The sequence below is a fragment of the Perca fluviatilis genome, chromosome 20, assembly GCF_010015445.1.
Source record: "Perca fluviatilis chromosome 20, GENO_Pfluv_1.0, whole genome shotgun sequence".
NCBI lineage: Eukaryota > Metazoa > Chordata > Actinopteri > Perciformes > Percidae > Perca > Perca fluviatilis.
Window position 1 is genome coordinate 9439442 of NC_053131.1, and position 17899 is coordinate 9457340.

General features: G+C 39.8%; 1 protein-coding gene across 2 annotated transcripts in view; it reads left to right on the forward strand.

Annotated features, from left to right (window-relative positions):
* The first annotated feature begins 3106 nt into the window (after positions 1-3106).
* The window catches only part of galnt16 (UDP-N-acetyl-alpha-D-galactosamine:polypeptide N-acetylgalactosaminyltransferase 16), a 54991-nt gene continuing 40198 nt past the window's right edge, over positions 3107-17899 (forward strand). Inside the window, exons 1-2 of one of the 2 annotated variants that reach the window (XM_039786688.1) lie at positions 3107-3497; positions 16546-16727. In XM_039786688.1, coding sequence (XP_039642622.1) covers positions 3288-3497; positions 16546-16727 — 392 coding nt within the window. In that variant the 5' untranslated portion in view covers positions 3107-3287. Of the gene's footprint in view, positions 3498-3935; positions 4149-16545; positions 16728-17899 lie in introns of those variants that run through there. The other variant, XM_039786689.1, reaches the window with a different exon arrangement.

The following is a 17899-nucleotide window of genomic DNA, read 5'->3' on the forward strand; positions in this document are numbered from 1 at the left end:
GAGAGATATTATTCATATCATATCGTACTGCCTCATCTATAGATGAGAATGGGGAATGTGTATATTAAAAGTTTAAAGTGGAACTCCACCAACTTAGTATTGCACTTTCATAAAGTTTGGGGAATCATAAGAGACAGATTAACAAAAAGAATGGTTCAAATGAAATACGTGCAGCCCGAGAAACCCTGATTTTTAATCCCTAAGCTCCAAAAACACTGTCTCCTACATTTCCCATATTGCATAGCGTCTTTCATTACTCCCCACGCATCATAAAAGCACACGTCTTTCAAACACCACACTCCTATTTCACTTTTGTTAAGAAAAAAGTAGGATGATGTCATTTAAACGCAAAGTTACATAAACCAGTTAAAGTGTTTGTTTCATTACAAAAAAAAAACGATTTCTCAGATTCTCTAGTTTTTTTATCTTTTACTTGTGTGATTTTCTTTAAAAACATATTTTAATGAGTAATGTTAGTGGGAGCCTGAGATCCAAAACGGCCATTGCCAACGACTGCTCCTCTGTAAGCGTTGTGTGCATATGACAACAAAGAAGTTGAGCTTGAATGCATCACAGATGGATTCTCTCTTCATTGATTGATTTCATTGTAAGCAGTGTTGCTCCCCCCGCCCACTGGATCAGGTTCCTTTTTGTTACTGATGAGGGAAAACTTGGCATTCCTTTTTTTTTTCCTGATGTTGTGGTGGTCGCCCCCTTTTTTTTGTTGGCCCGCTTTCCCCCATGTTGGCACGCACACCGTGACTCACAACACACACACACACACACACACACACACACACACACACACACACACACACACACACACACACACACATATATAGCTGTTAGGTGGAGTTGGATGAGCTCATGCTGTGGGCTGTTTTCATGTTTCTTATAAGATGAGAATATTTCAGCCTCCTCAGCTCTGCTATGCCTCTGGGGTGTTACTGCTCGACTCTGATTTCGGCGCTGCTCTGTGCGGCCGTTATGGATTTTGGAGAGGGGGGGGGCGTCCTCTCAGTCTAATATATTCAGACTTTTCTTTGTCACGGCTCTGATTTATTCGTACACGGGAATAAGTCATAGTGTCAGAGGTCGTCTGTGCAGATCCAGAAGGAACTCAGGAAGAGTTGAATATTCATGATGCTGGTGTTCAAAGACTGCAAAGCCTTCTATTTTTTTCTTCATGATCAATTCAGCCGCTTAATTTGCTCGGTGTGAGCTGCAGGCTCTTAATTTAAATGTATAATTTAAAATGCATATAGGCAGAATAATGAGTCTTCTTGTACAGGGAGGAGAAATCCATCGCAGATTCCGGCTGCAGGGGGAGCAGTATGGAAGAAATGAAAGGGTTAGGTCCCTGATATTAGCATGTGTTGTGGTGTCTAACACAGGCAGGTTGTTTTAGTTGAACTAGTCCAGGTTTTAATGTCAGTTTTCATTGAAACGTCTTTTTACAGAAGAAATGTTGAAACTGTTCACAGTGAAGCCTGAGGATTGTAAAGTGTAACAGGCAGCGGTGGAAGAAGTATTCAGATCCTTTACTTAAGTAAAAGTACTAATACCACACTGTAAAAAAAAAAAAAACACTCTGTTCCAAGTGAAAGTCCTGCATTGAAAATGGTACTTCAGTAAAAGTATATAATACCATCAGGAAAATGTACTTAAAGTATTAAAAGTTCTCAATGCAGATAAATCCTCCCATTGTAGAAACTGGAAAGGATCCAAACAGTTCTGTCAACCAGCTAAGTGTTTAATGGTCTAATCCAGTGTTGAGAACGTGTACCCCTAGGGGTACTTTGGAGGACTGTAGAGGGTATATGAGATATTTAACAAAGTGTTTAATAGTTACAAGGCTGTTGTCCAGAACACTGTTCCTCTTTATGTTGACTTTTTTTTTTTTCTCCTACCAAAAATGATACATTTGTGTCACCTTCTTTGGACCTATTCTTGCCTTCCTTCCTTCTACTGTCCTACTTTTTACAAAGTTATGTCACTGTTTTTTGAAGTTTTTGATACTATTTTCGACCTATTCTTGCCTTCCTTTCTTCCTCCTTTGTACCATCTTTTTCCAAAGTTTTGTCTTTTTTTTTTTTTACAGTTTTTGTCTCCTTTTTCATCAGCATTTAAATGTTTTTTTTCAGTTCCAAGGCTGTTGTTTAGTAAATCTATCGCTAACAGCGCTGTACTGTTCCTCTTTATATAGACCTTTTCTCCTACCAAAAATGATTAGCGCTGGTCAGGGGGTACTTGGTTTAAAGAAACAATTCAAAAGGGGAACATTATTGAAAAAAGTTTGAGAAACACTAGTCTAATCATTTCAGATGGACTTGTACGTCTATATATTGTTGGGTAGTTTAATTATAACAAAACATTGTATTTAAACTACATGTGTTTTTTGTAAGATTATTATTTTTTTGGTCTTTTTCCACCTTTAATCGACAGGATAGCTAGGTGAGAAGTGTGTGGGGGGGGGGGAAGACGTGCAGGAAATCGTCACAGGTTGGATTCGAACCCTGGACCTCTGCGTCAAGGCAGAAACCTCTCAGTATATTTGTTGCCTGCTCTACCCAGTGATCCAACCCGGCCACAAACTACATTTGTTTTTCTGTGCAAAAATCGTAATTTTTGACATGTCAATTTTGGTTTTACCTTGAGAATTGTTCTCTCACGGGTGGGATTGTGGGAGGGATAAAAAGATTAAGGGGTGATATGAAAGAATGGAAGCCTTCTCTGTTACATGGAATTGTAATGCTGTTGCCTGTGAATTTGCTCCCAATAAAGAATGTTAACAACAACAAAAAAAATCTTAATTTGTAAAGTAACTTGTAACTAAAGATGTCAGATTAATGTAGTGGAGTAAAGAGTAGCCTACAATATTTCAACAAAAAAAGTACAGTATTACTTAAGTGAAGTAAAGTATCAGAAAATAGAAGCACTCACAGTATTAAGTAACTCAACCCTGTTGTACAGTAGTGTGTGTGTGTGTGTGTGTGTGTGTGTGTGTGTGTGTGTGTGTGTGTGTGTGTGTGTGTGTGTGTGTGTGTGTGTGACTCGGCGCTAGGACCGCGGCTCTGTCAGTGCGCAAATCCCAGCAGAGAGAGAGAGGCAGCGCTCCGGCAGAAGAGCACACAGAGAGAGAGAGAGAGAGACAGAAGCAGTCTGTCTGCGCCCGCGACTCAAACGCATCACCGGCGGCGAGGAGGGAGGCTGCACTGCACCTTCTCCTCGAGGACGGACCTGAACCAGCCGGGCTCGCCTCCAGAGCCCCTCCGTATGGGCTCACCATGCGCAGGATACGGGCCAACGCCATCGCGATTCTGACCGTTGCGTGGATCCTGGGCACGTTTTATTACCTGTGGCAGGACAACAAGCCCCAGTCGTCGTCGTCGTCGCCGTCGTCGTCGGCGTCGCAGACCCGCGCCAGGGGCCATGGTCAGAAGGTGGTCCCCGGTCGGCTGGAGATCCACCGGGACGACAGGACCATCCCGCTGATAGTGAGTGAGCGCGGGGATGAGGGAGGCGGGGGAGAAGGGGAGAGGAGAGGAGAGGAGAGCGCGGTGCTGTCGCTGCAGGAGAGTGTGTGCTGCATGTTGATGTGTGTGTGTGTGTGTGTGTGTGTAACCTGGGGTGATGATGGTGGTGATGGATGGTGGTGGTGGTGGAGGTGGTAATGATGCACAGCTGGGTGTCACAGCGGGAATATGTTGCGTTCACGTACACGTATGGCTTTAACACGCATCCCGTAGGCAGCCATGTAGGCTACCGTTATTCTAGTTGTTCTAGGCTACAAGCTGCCTACTGCATGTTTCTCCCCGTGCCTTCCCCCGAGCCCGGTAGGACCTCAAGCACACGTAAGAGGCTTTCCATAAGTCTGTGTGCGTCGTGCGCAAACACCTCGTATAGCCCATAAACCACACTGTGCTGAGAGCTCTTTTGGAATGCACATGATGCGAGGTGGAGGGGGCGGTGGCAGTGGGGGTAACAGGCTTTCAGCTCGTACCGGGGCACAAGAGGAGGCAATCGCCTGTGCACTCCGGGGTCTGTCATTAAAGGCCCTTGTTTCTGTCAGCTCAGGTCTGTATCCGCCTGTTGTTGCCTGCATGCGCCTGGGCGGAGGAATGAACACTAACCTCTGGTTAAACACAGTAAGTGTAGGTGTGGTGGCCGTCAGGCTTGGCACGCAGCATAACCTATCCAGGTTGCAACACGGCGCGCACACACAGTCTGAACGGTGTGCGCTATGCTGGGACTGTAGCTGGGTCCACGCCAGCTCAGATTAGGAGATGTGGTCTACTTGGCTGCAGGGGTTTCTGATGCATTAAGTGGAAAGAGATGCAAAGACCTGTAGCTTGTGCTTTTTAGTCCTTTAACCAGAGATACAGTGAACTGCATACGGTGGTGGTGCTGCAGGTGGTGGTGGTGGTGCTGCAGGATATTAGTGTTCCGTCCACTGACAGACAATTGATGAACGGTGATTTCAGTCATGTATAGAAAGAAAGAAAAAATGAACTTTTTGCTGTGGTTTTCCAGCTTCTAAAATGTGAAGATTTGGGCAGTTGGGACTTGTTCTTTGGAAACTTGAGATTGTCAATGTTCACATTAGTTTTGACATGTTCTTGACTAAATGATCTGGATGCTTATCTGACTGCGTTAACCCTCATGTTGTCTTCAGGTCAATTTCAATTTCATAGCATTATTTTGACTAAACTTTGACAGCATGTGATTATCCATCAACATCCTCTGATCTTAAATATTAGTCCAAATAATTCATACTTTCTGCTTTTTCTTTTACTCAAAAGTTAGATATAATTGCATAGGCTATATAAGGTTTAGTGACCAGAAATTCCACAAAAGAGTTAATAAGTTGTTGTTAGTGTACATTGGGGGTAGTGGGGGGGGGGAATAGCGAAAACGTCGAACAATGCTACAAAAATGTTGAAAAAAAACAGCAAAATAAGTGACAAAAACGTCAAAGATGTCAAAAAAGTGTTCATTTTCACCCAGAAGGACAACACAAGGGTTAACAGAATAACCCAATAACAATAAAAAAAAAAGAGTGTACCCAACTTCTCCACCTGATATGATGAATCTGTGAGACAGAGAGATCATTTGATGTAAAAGTGAGAGTAACTCCAGTTAATATTCTATGACATGATAAGACTTTTAGTCCAAAAACATGAGTCAGTTCTCTCCCTGAATTGAGCTGTTTCCCCTCCGCAGCTGTTACTGCTACTGTCACTCCAAACCCAACAATGTAATTAAATATGCATATCCAACTGGGAGACAGGGACTGTTGTTTAAATACAACACACTGGAGTCTCTTTTCACAATTCACTAGGCCAATCAAATTGTCCCAGCTGTGGCCGAGGATGTGTGCCAACATGTCCGGATGTTCCGCTGCAGCAGCAACAGATTCATTAAAATGATGTTCACAGGATTTAATAATTCAAGGGCAAATGCCAAACGGTGGAGCTGTACCTACGCGGTCCCCTTGTGTCTAAAGAAGAGGAAAGTGTGTTCTGCATCAGCGTGCGTGTGAACGCAGGCCAACAATATGGTGATGATCTGAAGATGCACGTAAACAAATATGGAAGCACTTTGAATAACCGTTGTGTGTCTGATTGGAAGTATAAAAAAGAAAGAGAGAGATATCTTCTAATCAGATGGTCCTTTGACCCGGGTGCTGTGGATTCCGGTGTTTCCGAGTAGAGCTTTTTATTTTATTTTTTTTCTTCTTCTTCTTTAGTAATGTTTGGTTTGCTCAGCGGGGTCGTTCCTCTTCGTCACCACGCTGAGATCTGGCTGGCTGGGGTTGGTTCTGGTAATGGGACCTGCAGCTGGCGGGCTGCCAGCTCGCCTCGCCACTACGCAGTCCAGCAGTTCAACAGCACACACTAGTGAGGGCCTTCACTAGTCGGGGGAATGTCTGTCTTTCTTTCTTTCTTTCTTTCTTTCTTTCTTTCTTTCTTTCTTTCTTTCTTTCTTTCTTTCTTTCTTTCTTTCTTTAGTTCTGCCCACCCTGCCCTTACTCCCCTATAGCTTACTTTTGTCATTCTATCCTTTCCTTCCTAACTTCTTTTGTTCTTTCTTTCTTTCTTTAGTTCTGCCCACCTTGCTGTTACTCCCCTAGCTTACTTTTGTCATTCTGTTCCTTCCTTCCTTCCTTCCTTCATTCTTAAATCATTCCCTCCTTCCTTTAAGAATTGTACTATTCTCTGTTCAGTGTTTTTGTTTGTGTACTGCTGATCTATCTATCTATCTATCAATATATCTATCTATCTATCTATCTATCTATCTATCTATCTATCTATCTATCTATCTATCCCATGCATCTAGCCATCTATCTATCTAGCCATCTATCTATCTATCTAACTATCTATCTATCTATCTATCTATCTATCTATCTATCTATCTATCTATCCTATGCATCTAGCCATCTAGCTATCTATCTATCTATCTATCTATCTATATCTATCTATCTATCTATCTATCTATCTATCTCTCTCTCTCTCTATCTATCTATCTATCCTATGCATCTAGCCATCCATCTATCTATCTATCTATCTATCTATCTATCTATCTGTCCATCCATCTATCCATCTATCCATCTATCCATCTATCATCCCTCCATCCATCCATCTATCTATTTATCTATCTATCTATCCATCTATCCATCTATCATCCATCTATCCATCTATCCATCTATCTATCTATCTATCTATCTATCTATCTATCTATCTATCTATCTATCTATCTATCTATCTATCTATCTATCTATCTATCTGTGGCTCTTTGCTTCTTCCCTACCTTATTTTCTGTCCTTTATACTTTCTTTCCTTCTTTTTGGCCATCTACCCTTTTTATTTCCTTTTTCCTTCTGCCCATCCTCATCTTTGTTTCTTCCTACCAACCCTCTGTCCTTGAATCTCCCTTCTTCCCTTCCTTCCCTATTTTATATCTTTTTAGCCCTCTGTCCTTCCCTGTTCCCTTTCTTTTACCCTTTTCTTTCTCTTTCTATTTGTCTATCCCTCTCTATTTCCTAGCTTTCTAATCCTTTCGCCCTTAGTTTCTTTATTCCTTCTGTCCTGTCTTTCTTTCATCTTTGCATCTCTTTTCGTCTTTCTTTCTTCCTCTTCTTTCCCTCTGCATTTCCATCCCTTTTATTCTCTACATCCTTCCTTTTGGTCTTTATTGTCATTCTGTCCTTCCCTCTATTTTTATTTATTTTACCCTTTTCTTTCTTTTCCCCCTCTATCCACCCTTCACTGTTTTCTCATTTTTGTTCTTTTTTTATCATTCTGTCTTTCCCTTCTGTCCTCCCTTATTTTTCTTTCTTACCTCCTTCGTCCCTTTCTTCATTATTTCCTTTTCTTTCTTTCTTTCTTTCTTTCTTTCTTTCTTTCTTTCTTTCTTTCTTTCTTTCTTTCATCAATTGCTTCTTTTCTTCCTTTTATTGGTTTGCCCCGCCCTTCTCTCTTTCTGTTTCTTTTTTCATTCATAACTTACCTTACAGTATGTCGTCCCTCACTCCCCCTATTCTCCCCGTTCCTCTCTTCCCTCTTTCTCTCCCTCGTTCTTTTCCCATAAGCCCGTTCATTAGCAGCATTTCATTCTCTGATGACATCATCTTTGAAATCTGTTTGCACTGGCTCCACTTTCTTTCTTTCTCATTTCCTGCGTCGAGTGGTCTAATTTCCCCGTCTCTTTTCCACGGTAACAGTCGAACGCAATTGTAACATTGGCAGTAATCAGCACATCTGTTGCCATGGCTCCCAAACGTCAGCTGTGGACATGTTTTAAACATCTGACCACTGATCCACATCCAGCTAATCAGCTTGTCACTTGGTAACAGTCCTGTGTGGTCAAGTCGTGTTTTCCAGGAGGGACACCACTCACTGTGAAGGTTATACAACATGTTGTTGTCTATACTGTACTGTAGTTTCCAGAAGGCTACGGTACATGTCTTTAGATCTGGCCGTGACTGCTGCTTTCATTGCTCAGACTTTTTTCTGACTAACCTGGCAACAGTTTTTCGATTCAACATGTGACCCTATAAACACTTCACAAGAGAATTGGGTTAAGTGTGTCATTAACAACCTTGTCTGAACAAGCATTAGATATATTTTCCATTACGGTAATACATACAATCCTTGAATGTATTACTGTTAATGCTTGGCGACTGCATGGTAACACATCGTCTCCTTTTGTCACGTAAGCTTTGATTCATGTCAGTTTCTAATCATTCGAATGCAACAATCTTGTAAATGTATCTTTATCTGGCATCAAGTCTTTATGTCCATGAGTTGAGAAAATAGAAACGGCTGTGGAAGAATTATTCAGATCCTTTAAAGGTCCAGTGTGTAACGTGTTTAGTTTTTCATTATCAAAATCGGTGTTGCCCGTTCACAAACTTGTCCTTTTTCATGAATATTTACCTCCACCATTAATTCCAGGTATTCCTTTTGGCTTGAAATTTTACATTTGCGTTTGCATGAACTGGGGTAGACGCTCCATATTCATGCGCCATCTTGAAATACGTTAGCCGGTAAGGGACATACTGCTCCGCCTTTTGCGTTTTTGCTGTCACATGATAAACTCACAGCTGCTGCTAATGCTGCTAATGGGTATCGTAGCTTCCCGGCCCCGGCTAGTTTGAAGAAGGAAACACGGAGGACCACACGTATTCAAAATCCAAATTTCAGGAACAGGAGTCTTCTTCTTCTTCGCACAAGACCGGCTTTTTGAAGCGTGAAGGCTACCGTAGCTGTAATACGTACTTTGAACTGTGTTGAGAGTTGATTGCGATTATATCATCTCAACGCTAGATGGGAGAAACTCCTACACATTGGACCTTTAACATAAGTAAAAGAAGCAATACCACAACATAAACATACACCACAAAAGTAAAAGTCCTGCATTTATTACAAAAGCAGAATGTACTTTAAAGTTTTTTTAAACTTTTTTTCCCCTTAGAATATTAATCTGAGCGTGTCAGCAGCAAAAGGAGCATTTTTGGGAAGGTAAATACAAGCTGCACAACTGCCCTATTAACTTACATAGCTTGTTTCGCCGCTGCCAACTGCAGCGATCTCGCTTAATACTGGAGACACAAAAACATAGAAAAATAGGGTCCAGGTTGAAAAAAACGGTAGTTACCTTTTAGGTACTTAATTCTAAGCTATCTTTGTTTATCCTTTCACAATTAATGCATTCATGTGTGTCAAGGAGAAGATGTGTTTCATTACAACTGTAAATACTGTCGGGTAAGTTATCTTGAAGTTTAGTGGAATGAAAGTCCCCAAACAGAGGCCACCTGTGGCAGGGAGGTTAATGGTGCGTTCATGCCACCCGGGAATATCAGGGACCGCCCCCGTGATTACGTTGTTTTTCCGACTGCCAGCGTTCACATGGTCAGGAATGCGTGTTCTTCTTCTTCTGTTATATTGGCGTTTGGCATAACAACTTGTTGCATGACTGCCGCCAACGGTTGGCCTTAGCCTAGAGCATCAGGGTTTTTTTTTTTTTTTTTTTTTATATATATAGGCCTATTTATGAATAATTTGAAACATGTTATGTCTGTGTATGTTTCTTGGCAGAGGCGTTTGTCCACAATGAACAATTTATTGTCATGGAAATATGTTCAGTGAACCAAAGTCGCCTCCATCAAACGTCAGCTGTCGACAACACGTCACCAACTGGGAAACCCGAGTTTCCCACCTCTGATTCCCACAGGAAGTGACGTTAATGGTGACGTTTTCACTGGGAAAATGTTTTTCTGATGTCCGTGAACGCACGGTTAACCCGACACTTCTGCATGGGGAAGGAACCGCCCCCTTCAGGTGCATGATGTGTCCGTCCTGTTAGTTGATGTCCTTATAGTTGTTTTCGATTGTCCTTAACGCACGCAATTTATGTCCGTGGTTTGATTTATTGTTAGTTTTTGTTATCTCGTTGCAGAGAAAAAACACGCACATACACTGACCGAGGCACGCAAAGAATCAGAATATATGAATAATAATAAATAAAATGACTAAATGCTCTGCTTTAACTGACATCATCGATTAAGTTGACTCTCCATGTGTTTGCCTACATCAAGTTTGCCCCTTTTATTTCCATTCAGCGTTTGGATTGCAGTGAGTGAAATATTCAAAACTAACCCACCAAATGAAAATATTGTAGATGTGTTGTGCCTCTTTTTTTTTTTTTTTTTTGCACACCCCTTCAAAGTTCAGTCTGACCTATGTAGTATCACTGGAAAATCTGGGATCTCCACTACAATTTCTAATAAAGTTTTGCAAGTTTGAACAAAATGTAGCCGCACAGCATGAGTTTGTATTGACTGACCCACTGGCAGGTCAGTAAGGTTAAAGAGGTTAGAATAACTCATCACACATTTTTGTAATTTAACTTGTTTGTGTTGGTGGTATGAATCCCTGTTAGCTGTTGGTTTGCTATGCAAAAAATAAAAATAAAAAACTTGCTAAGGAAAGTGTCAACTTGAATTAATTCAGAAACTATGGCATAAGATAACATGTGAACCGTCTTGCGTCCTCTGTGCGACAGTCGTCTATCATTGCAGCCTCCGAGCCACAGCAGGCAGGGCTTTATCTCCAGCCTATCGGGCGCATTTGACTTGTATGTGATTTTGTCTTTTGATTCGGCATGAAGGAGCCAGCAGACTGTGTTCATCTTCCAGTCGAGCTTCATATTTAATTCAGTGGGCCAAGCCTCGGAGTGCCTTCTGTTATTTTTGTCTTATTATCCACGGAGTAACATTTTCTTTGTTGCATTTAATATTTAGTCATGATACTTGGGGATTACTAAGGGATATAAAATACACAATTTGGGAAAGCGCTTCTAATAAAACCGCTTTGCTATGTTATGTGGCTGGTGTGAGTGGATCTGATGAACGGTGGAAGAAACGGCTTAGCTGTGTTCACTGTTAATTATAATGTGAGGATGGATGAGGGTAACTAACCACATCACAACTTTATATTTATTTAAAATGCTTTCTAGTTCATAGCTGGACTCGGTCATGTTGGTGCTCTTTTTTTTTTTATAGATTATTTTTTTGGGCTTTTCCACCTTTAATTTTTTTGACAGGACAGCTAGCTGAGAAAGGGGAGAGAGGGGGGGGTAAGACATGCAGGAAATTGTCACAGGTCGGATTCAAACCCTGGACCTCTGCGTCAGGGCATAAACCTCTTAGTATATGTGCGCCTGTTCTACCAGTGAACCAACCCGGCCACCATGTCAGTGCTCTTTGTTGCAGTTAGAGAAGATACATTTGATACATACAGCATAAGCTTGTAGTCCTGCTAGTGTCTTGTCCAAGGCGATTTGGAGAATGCTAATAAACAGGTTTTGATTATATGATTATGGTTTTAAAAAATAGCTTTAAATGTGCACCTTTGCTCTAAAAGAAATCATAGGAAATCATATATAGTCTTAATTCCAGCATGCGTTTCTTGGCTGTGTATAGGTTTTTCCTCGAATGAGTGATAAAATGTTGCATAAAGTGAGTGGCAGAGTACCTGGAGACTGAATCCTTGTGTATTGCTTTGCCTGCTATTACACCATACAGGTTAGATTTGGTGGAGCTGAATCTCATTCTTTTCTTTTTTTCTTTTAAATAAAACTAGATAACATTTTTTTTTTAAATACAGCAAAAAGAAGTGATTATTATTTTTTAACAAACTTAATATGTATAGCACTTTCTAAAACAAGATTAAAAAGAGCTTTATAATGCTGCTGCTAATCCGGTTAGGTTGCAAGTGAGTAAATGTCAACTATATTTATTTAGCACCTTTCACAACCAAAGAGCCCCAAGGTGCTTCACAGGTGCACATAAAATACAGTATAGGCTTATTATAAAATAATAATAATTCAGGTAATAGCCAAACATAGAGAAATAAAAAAAAACATGACAAGAACAACATACAAATATAAACATATTTTGTCTTTGAACTTCCCGTCTACCCCTGGAGGTGGGAATGTGTTGGCCATCTGCTGCTTGTGATATTTTAGCAAATAGTTTTCGGATATAATGTGAGTGTGAAAGACTTGACAGAGCTGGGAGAAAATAAGAGACTTTCCTCAGCAGTGTGCTAAATGTGGGACAGCTATTTACAGAGCAGCACTAATTAGATCCGTTTTTCCTACACAGCACTGGCATCAGCCGGTCATGTTACTGTTACAGTAGCCTATAGTTAAAAGATGTGTTTTAATCCACGTTGGTAAATGTGATTTCAGAGCAGCAAGTAAAAGATCATGTGGTTTAGTTATTTGTAAAAAAAAAAAAAAAAATACAGGTGTATTTTAAAAAGCTTTGTGTGCCTGTCACTTTAAGAGAATGTTGCATTAGAGGTAGGCTGTTGCCATGCCATTGTCAAGCTAGCTCGTTAATACCTTCTAAAGTTATGTCCATATAAGGTAAAAACTTTATATATTAGCTAGCTTACCTTTTGTTATGCTTTTTACAACCTAAATCTGTGTTTTCTACCCACATGTGGGAAATTGGTCGTCGTCACCACGGTATGATGATTACATTTACTGAAACAAAGTGTTAATTTGTGTTATTGAGCCCAAAAAGTGCGTAAAGTGCTCAGGTAGCCTATCTACTAACTAGCTAGCTAGCTAGCTAGCTTGTGGTCTATGTTAGCTTAGATAAAATAACCCTTTTGTTGATGAATGAAAGAGTCCCTTAACTTCCTCACCACAGAAATAGACAGTAAATGTTTGTTATCAGCTACAAGCCAGGTCCATTTAAACCTGCATTTACTGATTTCATCACTTAAATAAATATGGTGGAACTTGTTAGCAAACCGTTAACTGTTAGCTGTTTACAGAGGTGTAAGAAGTACTCAGTTCTTAAGTAAAAGTAGCAGTACCACAGTGTAGACAATACTCTTTTGCAAGTAAAAGTCATGCATAAAAGTACAAAAGTGTTAGTATCAAAATAAAGTACCAAAAGTAAAAGTATTCATTATGCAGAATGTAATTAATGTATAAACTCTACTGGGTAGCTTGTGAATTCCCCCTGGGTATCAATAGAATCTTATCTTAATTGTGATACATCATAATTAATTTTTTGGGTCTAATAATCTGAATCTACAGTAAGTAACCAGTAACTAGTTAAGTTATTGAATAAATGTAGCCGAGTAAAAAGTGTATTTGCCTCTGAAATGTAGTGGATTAGAAGTGTAAAGTAACATAAAATGGAAAGACTCAGGTAAAGTACAAGTACCTCAACATTTTATTTAAGCACAGTAGTTGAGTAAATGTACTTAGTTACTTTCCACCACTGACCATTTTAAGCATTCAACAGACACAGAGCAACATTAGCATTCATTTGGAGGTGTGTGTGTGTGTGTACAGAAGGATTATTTAGTTTCATTTAGTTTCGCAACATTAATGTACAACCCTTTGTTTTCACTAGATATGCCACCTTACAGGCAGTCTTTACACATGTGAATGTCACTAAATAAAAAAAAAATATATATATATAATTTTTTTTTTCAACGCCTTTTTTTCACAGTTTGTTTTTGCTTTTTCCAACATTTAAAGTGTTAATTTTTTCTTCTACACATTTTCAGCGCTTATTTCTACGTCCCATATTTTCTGATATAAAAAAAACATTTAAAACGGGTCAATTTGACCCAAAGTCAACACAAGGGATACACTACCGGTCAAACGTTTGGGGTCACTTAGAAATTTCAAAAGGGTTCTCCAATGTTTTCTCAGTTAGCCTTTTAAAATGATATCAGATTAGTAAACAGAATGGGCCTTTGGAACATTGGATGAATGGTTGCTGATAATGGGCAATGTAAATATTGCATTAAAGATCAGCCTCTTCTTTCTACAACAGTTGAGAACCCTTTTGCAATTATTTAAGCACATAATGTAATCTGAAAACTGCTGCCCTGGTTAAAAAAAAAAATGCAACTGATCTCAGCTGGTATTCTGTCTGGAAAGAATATATATATATATATATATATATATATATATATATATATATATATATATATATATATATATATATATATATATATTCTTTCAAGATAGTTTTGTAACATTTTATAGAGGAACAGTTATTGCCTTTGGAGGTAACACAGTGATCTCAACATTCATCTACAGTACTTTCTCTGTAGTTGTGCACTGTAGACATGGTTGTGTGTGAAAACCTTGAAACGTTCACACTGCTCCCCCGGAGGGACTGAAAATGAGGTCACTCTCACCTGAATCTGGTCAGGAGCTTTTTTTATAAATCCTCCAGCTACACCGACTTTACTGTATTAAAGCAACACAACGCTTCATCCTTTTTATTTCATTTTCTCCTTTCTCCTTACATTGCCCCATCTGTCCATCTTGCTGTTGCTCCCGTTTGATGACAGCTACTCTCATCTCGTTTTCTGAATTCATTGGCTGTTTTTACCTCCCTCTCAGCAGTGTTAAAGCTCCTTGCGGGGGAAACCCATTAATTACGGAGGATTTTAAATACGCTGTGTATTCTGATTTGATGAGTGCCCATCCCATTTTGCCCTGTTAGCGCCGACACGGCGGTGACCTGAATAAGAAAGTAGCATTTACATTTTAATCATTTCATCTCCAGACTGGCTGAAACGTGAGTGCAATAGAAGAACGTGGTTTAATTCTCAGATGAGCAGTGTTGCAGCAGGATTGCAGTGCAGCACCAGAGCAGAGGAGTTGTTGTACATGGTTTTTAGACTGTTCAGACAGTTTATTGGTTAATCTGGGCTGCTGAGGCTCAGGAGGAAGAGAGAGTTCATTAATCTCAGGGTCTGGTTTTTTCGATTTCCCAGCTCCTCTTGTCCACATGGTGTCCTTGAGCAAGACATTGAACCTCAACGGCCAGACCAACACCTTGGTAGTAGTGTGTGTGTGTGGGAATGCGTGTCGAATTGTAAAGGCCTTTGTTCGCTTAGGCAGAAAAGCGCTATGTAAGTCCATTTACCGTTAATCAATTAGTTGATCAACAGGAATTGAATCAGGAATTTAATTCATTGTTTGAGTAATTTATCAAGAAAAAAATACCAAAGATTCCAGCTTCTAAAATTGCTTTTTCAAGCTTCTTGTTTCTCATATAGATATAAATTGAATGTCTTTGTGAAGTGTGGAAGCTCATTTTTGCCCTTGACAACGATTTTGTTGTTCGTTTGTTGGCTGTAGCTAACACGTATTTTCATTGTGGATTATTCTACCATTGTTTAGTTTATAAAATGTCAAAGTATGGGCAATGCCCATCACAAGTTCCCAGTGTCGAAGCTGATATCTTGCCCGTCCAACCAAAAATCCAAAGATATTCAATTTACACTGATATTATAATAACAACTAAAGCAACTATCCCATTAGAGAAGATGAAAGCAGAGAATGTTTGAGATTTTTGCTTGTAAAATTACTTGAAGATGCATCCATTGTTAAAGGTGCTCTAAGCCATGTTGGGTGACGTCACTTCTTGTTGACGTTCAAAGTATTTTCAAACAAAACGGAGGCTAGCTCGCCCCTCCCTCCTCCTCATCCTGTCCCCTTACTATTTTCTGACTTTTTATAAGCTAATCAAGAGATTAATCCATGATAAAAAAAGAATCATTAGATGCAGTGCTAATAAAATATAAAGCATAAGCCATTTCAATTTTTATGCCAATATGGACGAGAGGTCCTTAAATTGGTAAAATCGTAGCGCAACAGCTCCCGTGGGAAATCACAATATTTGTGTTTCTTCCTCTGGTAAAGGTTTAGTTGGTCAATGAAATGTATTCAATATCAACTGTGAAATTTAGACTATGAAATGCTGTCTTCTTTTTTTTTTTCAGAACATATAGATAGACAGTTAAAAACAACATACCAAACATCCCTTTATGAGGATGTTGCATGTGGCACACCCATTTCACAGTAATAATAGAATAAGAGTATAGGCAGAATAAGAGTTGGGTGACAGTGAAGGAGTGGAGGTTTGACACCAAAACCAATTTGTGCTGCTGTTTGCACCTCTCTGTGTGTTGACATGTGCGACAGGGAGTGGATTTGTGTGTGTGTGTGTGTGTATTTAAATCCCACTGCATTCTTCATTTTCAAGCTTTTATTCTTTCATTGACTTGAGTTTTTCATAATTTATTTCTACTTTTACGTCAGTGTTTATCCCTGTTTTTCTGGCTGATGTGAAGACGTAAACTAGGGCTGCTCGTTTATGGAAAAAAATATAATCACGGTTATTTTGGTCAGTATTGAAATCACGATTATTTAAAGCGATAACACGTTGACTTTTGGAAAGATGTGCAATTATTGAACTTGAAAAACACTGAAACAGTTCAAACACCATGAACTGTGACATTTCCCTATTAATACTTTTCTCATTCAGAACACAAGACAAAATAAGAGTTTACTTGCAAAACGTCATGTGCAAAATAATCGTTTTTTTTCTCGTTTCTGTGCTCATTAGGAGCCGAAATCGCAATTGCGATTAAAATTCCAACTGATTGCACAGCCCCCTATGTAAACACAGCTCATTGTGTCCCTTCGCAGGTGAGCCAGCCCCCGCGGGCAGAGCAGCCGGGCCAGCTGCTGGGCGCCTTCGATGAGAAGGCCTACCTGGCCGGGAAGCAGCTGAAGCCGGGGGACGACCCGTACAGAGATCACGCCTTCAACCTGCAGGAGAGCGACCGGCTGGGCAGCGAGCGAGCCATCAGAGACACCCGGCACTACAGGTGAGCAGGGTTTACGCCTCAGCCCAGGTCCTCAGCCCAGCCCAGCCCGGCCTGCCTGCTTTGATCCGCGCAAGTAGATCGAGGACTAATCTTGCCTGAGTTGCACGATGGATTTGGAGTTGTTCGGGAAAATCACACTTTCACACTTAAAAGGTAGTTGACCTGGTAGTTGACCTGACTGCTGGGTTCACTCTATGCTGTATCCGTGAAGAATCTTTTTCTCCGCCTGGTTTCAAACAGTGGATGATGAAATGACTTCTTCGCCACATGATGAGAAAATATTTTTATAATAGTGTCTTCTGTGAAAAATAAAAAAATAAAATATATATATATATATATATATATATATATATATATATATATATATATATATATATATATATATATATAAAGAAGCTTGTGGGTCCATTTGGGAGGGATTTGGATAAAGACACAACATTTTAATGACTGAAGTATGTGACATTGCTGCTTGTAACTTTTTGTGTCTTTTTCAATGATTTTTAGCTTATTTCGAACAAAAATTAACACAACACACAGTCCAAATTACGTGTTGCTTCCTCAGCGGATGGAGTTGCTCCGAATAAGCTGGACCTTGCGTTCGTTTCTTTGTTTCGGTCAAGTTTCTGTTTCCAAGATCAAGAATGAACCTTCAAGCTCAATTTTATTTGTATTTTTTGACTTAGGTTGGCCTAGTATTTGTCAGACACTTTCTCATAATGGTTTATAATTTTGAAGTGACTATTATTGCTTGCTATACATGTAAGTGATGCACTGCTACAAGGGAGTGTCATATTAGTTTGTGTTCTAATTTCAAGCATTCAGCAACCTCTTTTGCAGTGTATACGGGATGCACATAAAGTCCTTGTTGGTTAGGGTCAATTTGTTCCTCTTTACATAGAAAACAATTCAGCTGTTTTCCTGCTGTATCTCTGTACCTGTAGCAGAATATTTAGTGATCTCATATCGCTTTAGAAGACTCACATAGGATTGACCGACCTCCTTTGTACAGTAGCTGACAAATATTGCTAATTGGCACTCAACCTATAATGAACTTTTATTGAATCTGTATGTATACAAGCAGAGGAGGTTGGCTGAGTGTGCATGCTCTGTTACAGTAACAGCCTGTATGATCAGTACATACCGGTATGCAGTCACAAATAAAGTAGTCTCAC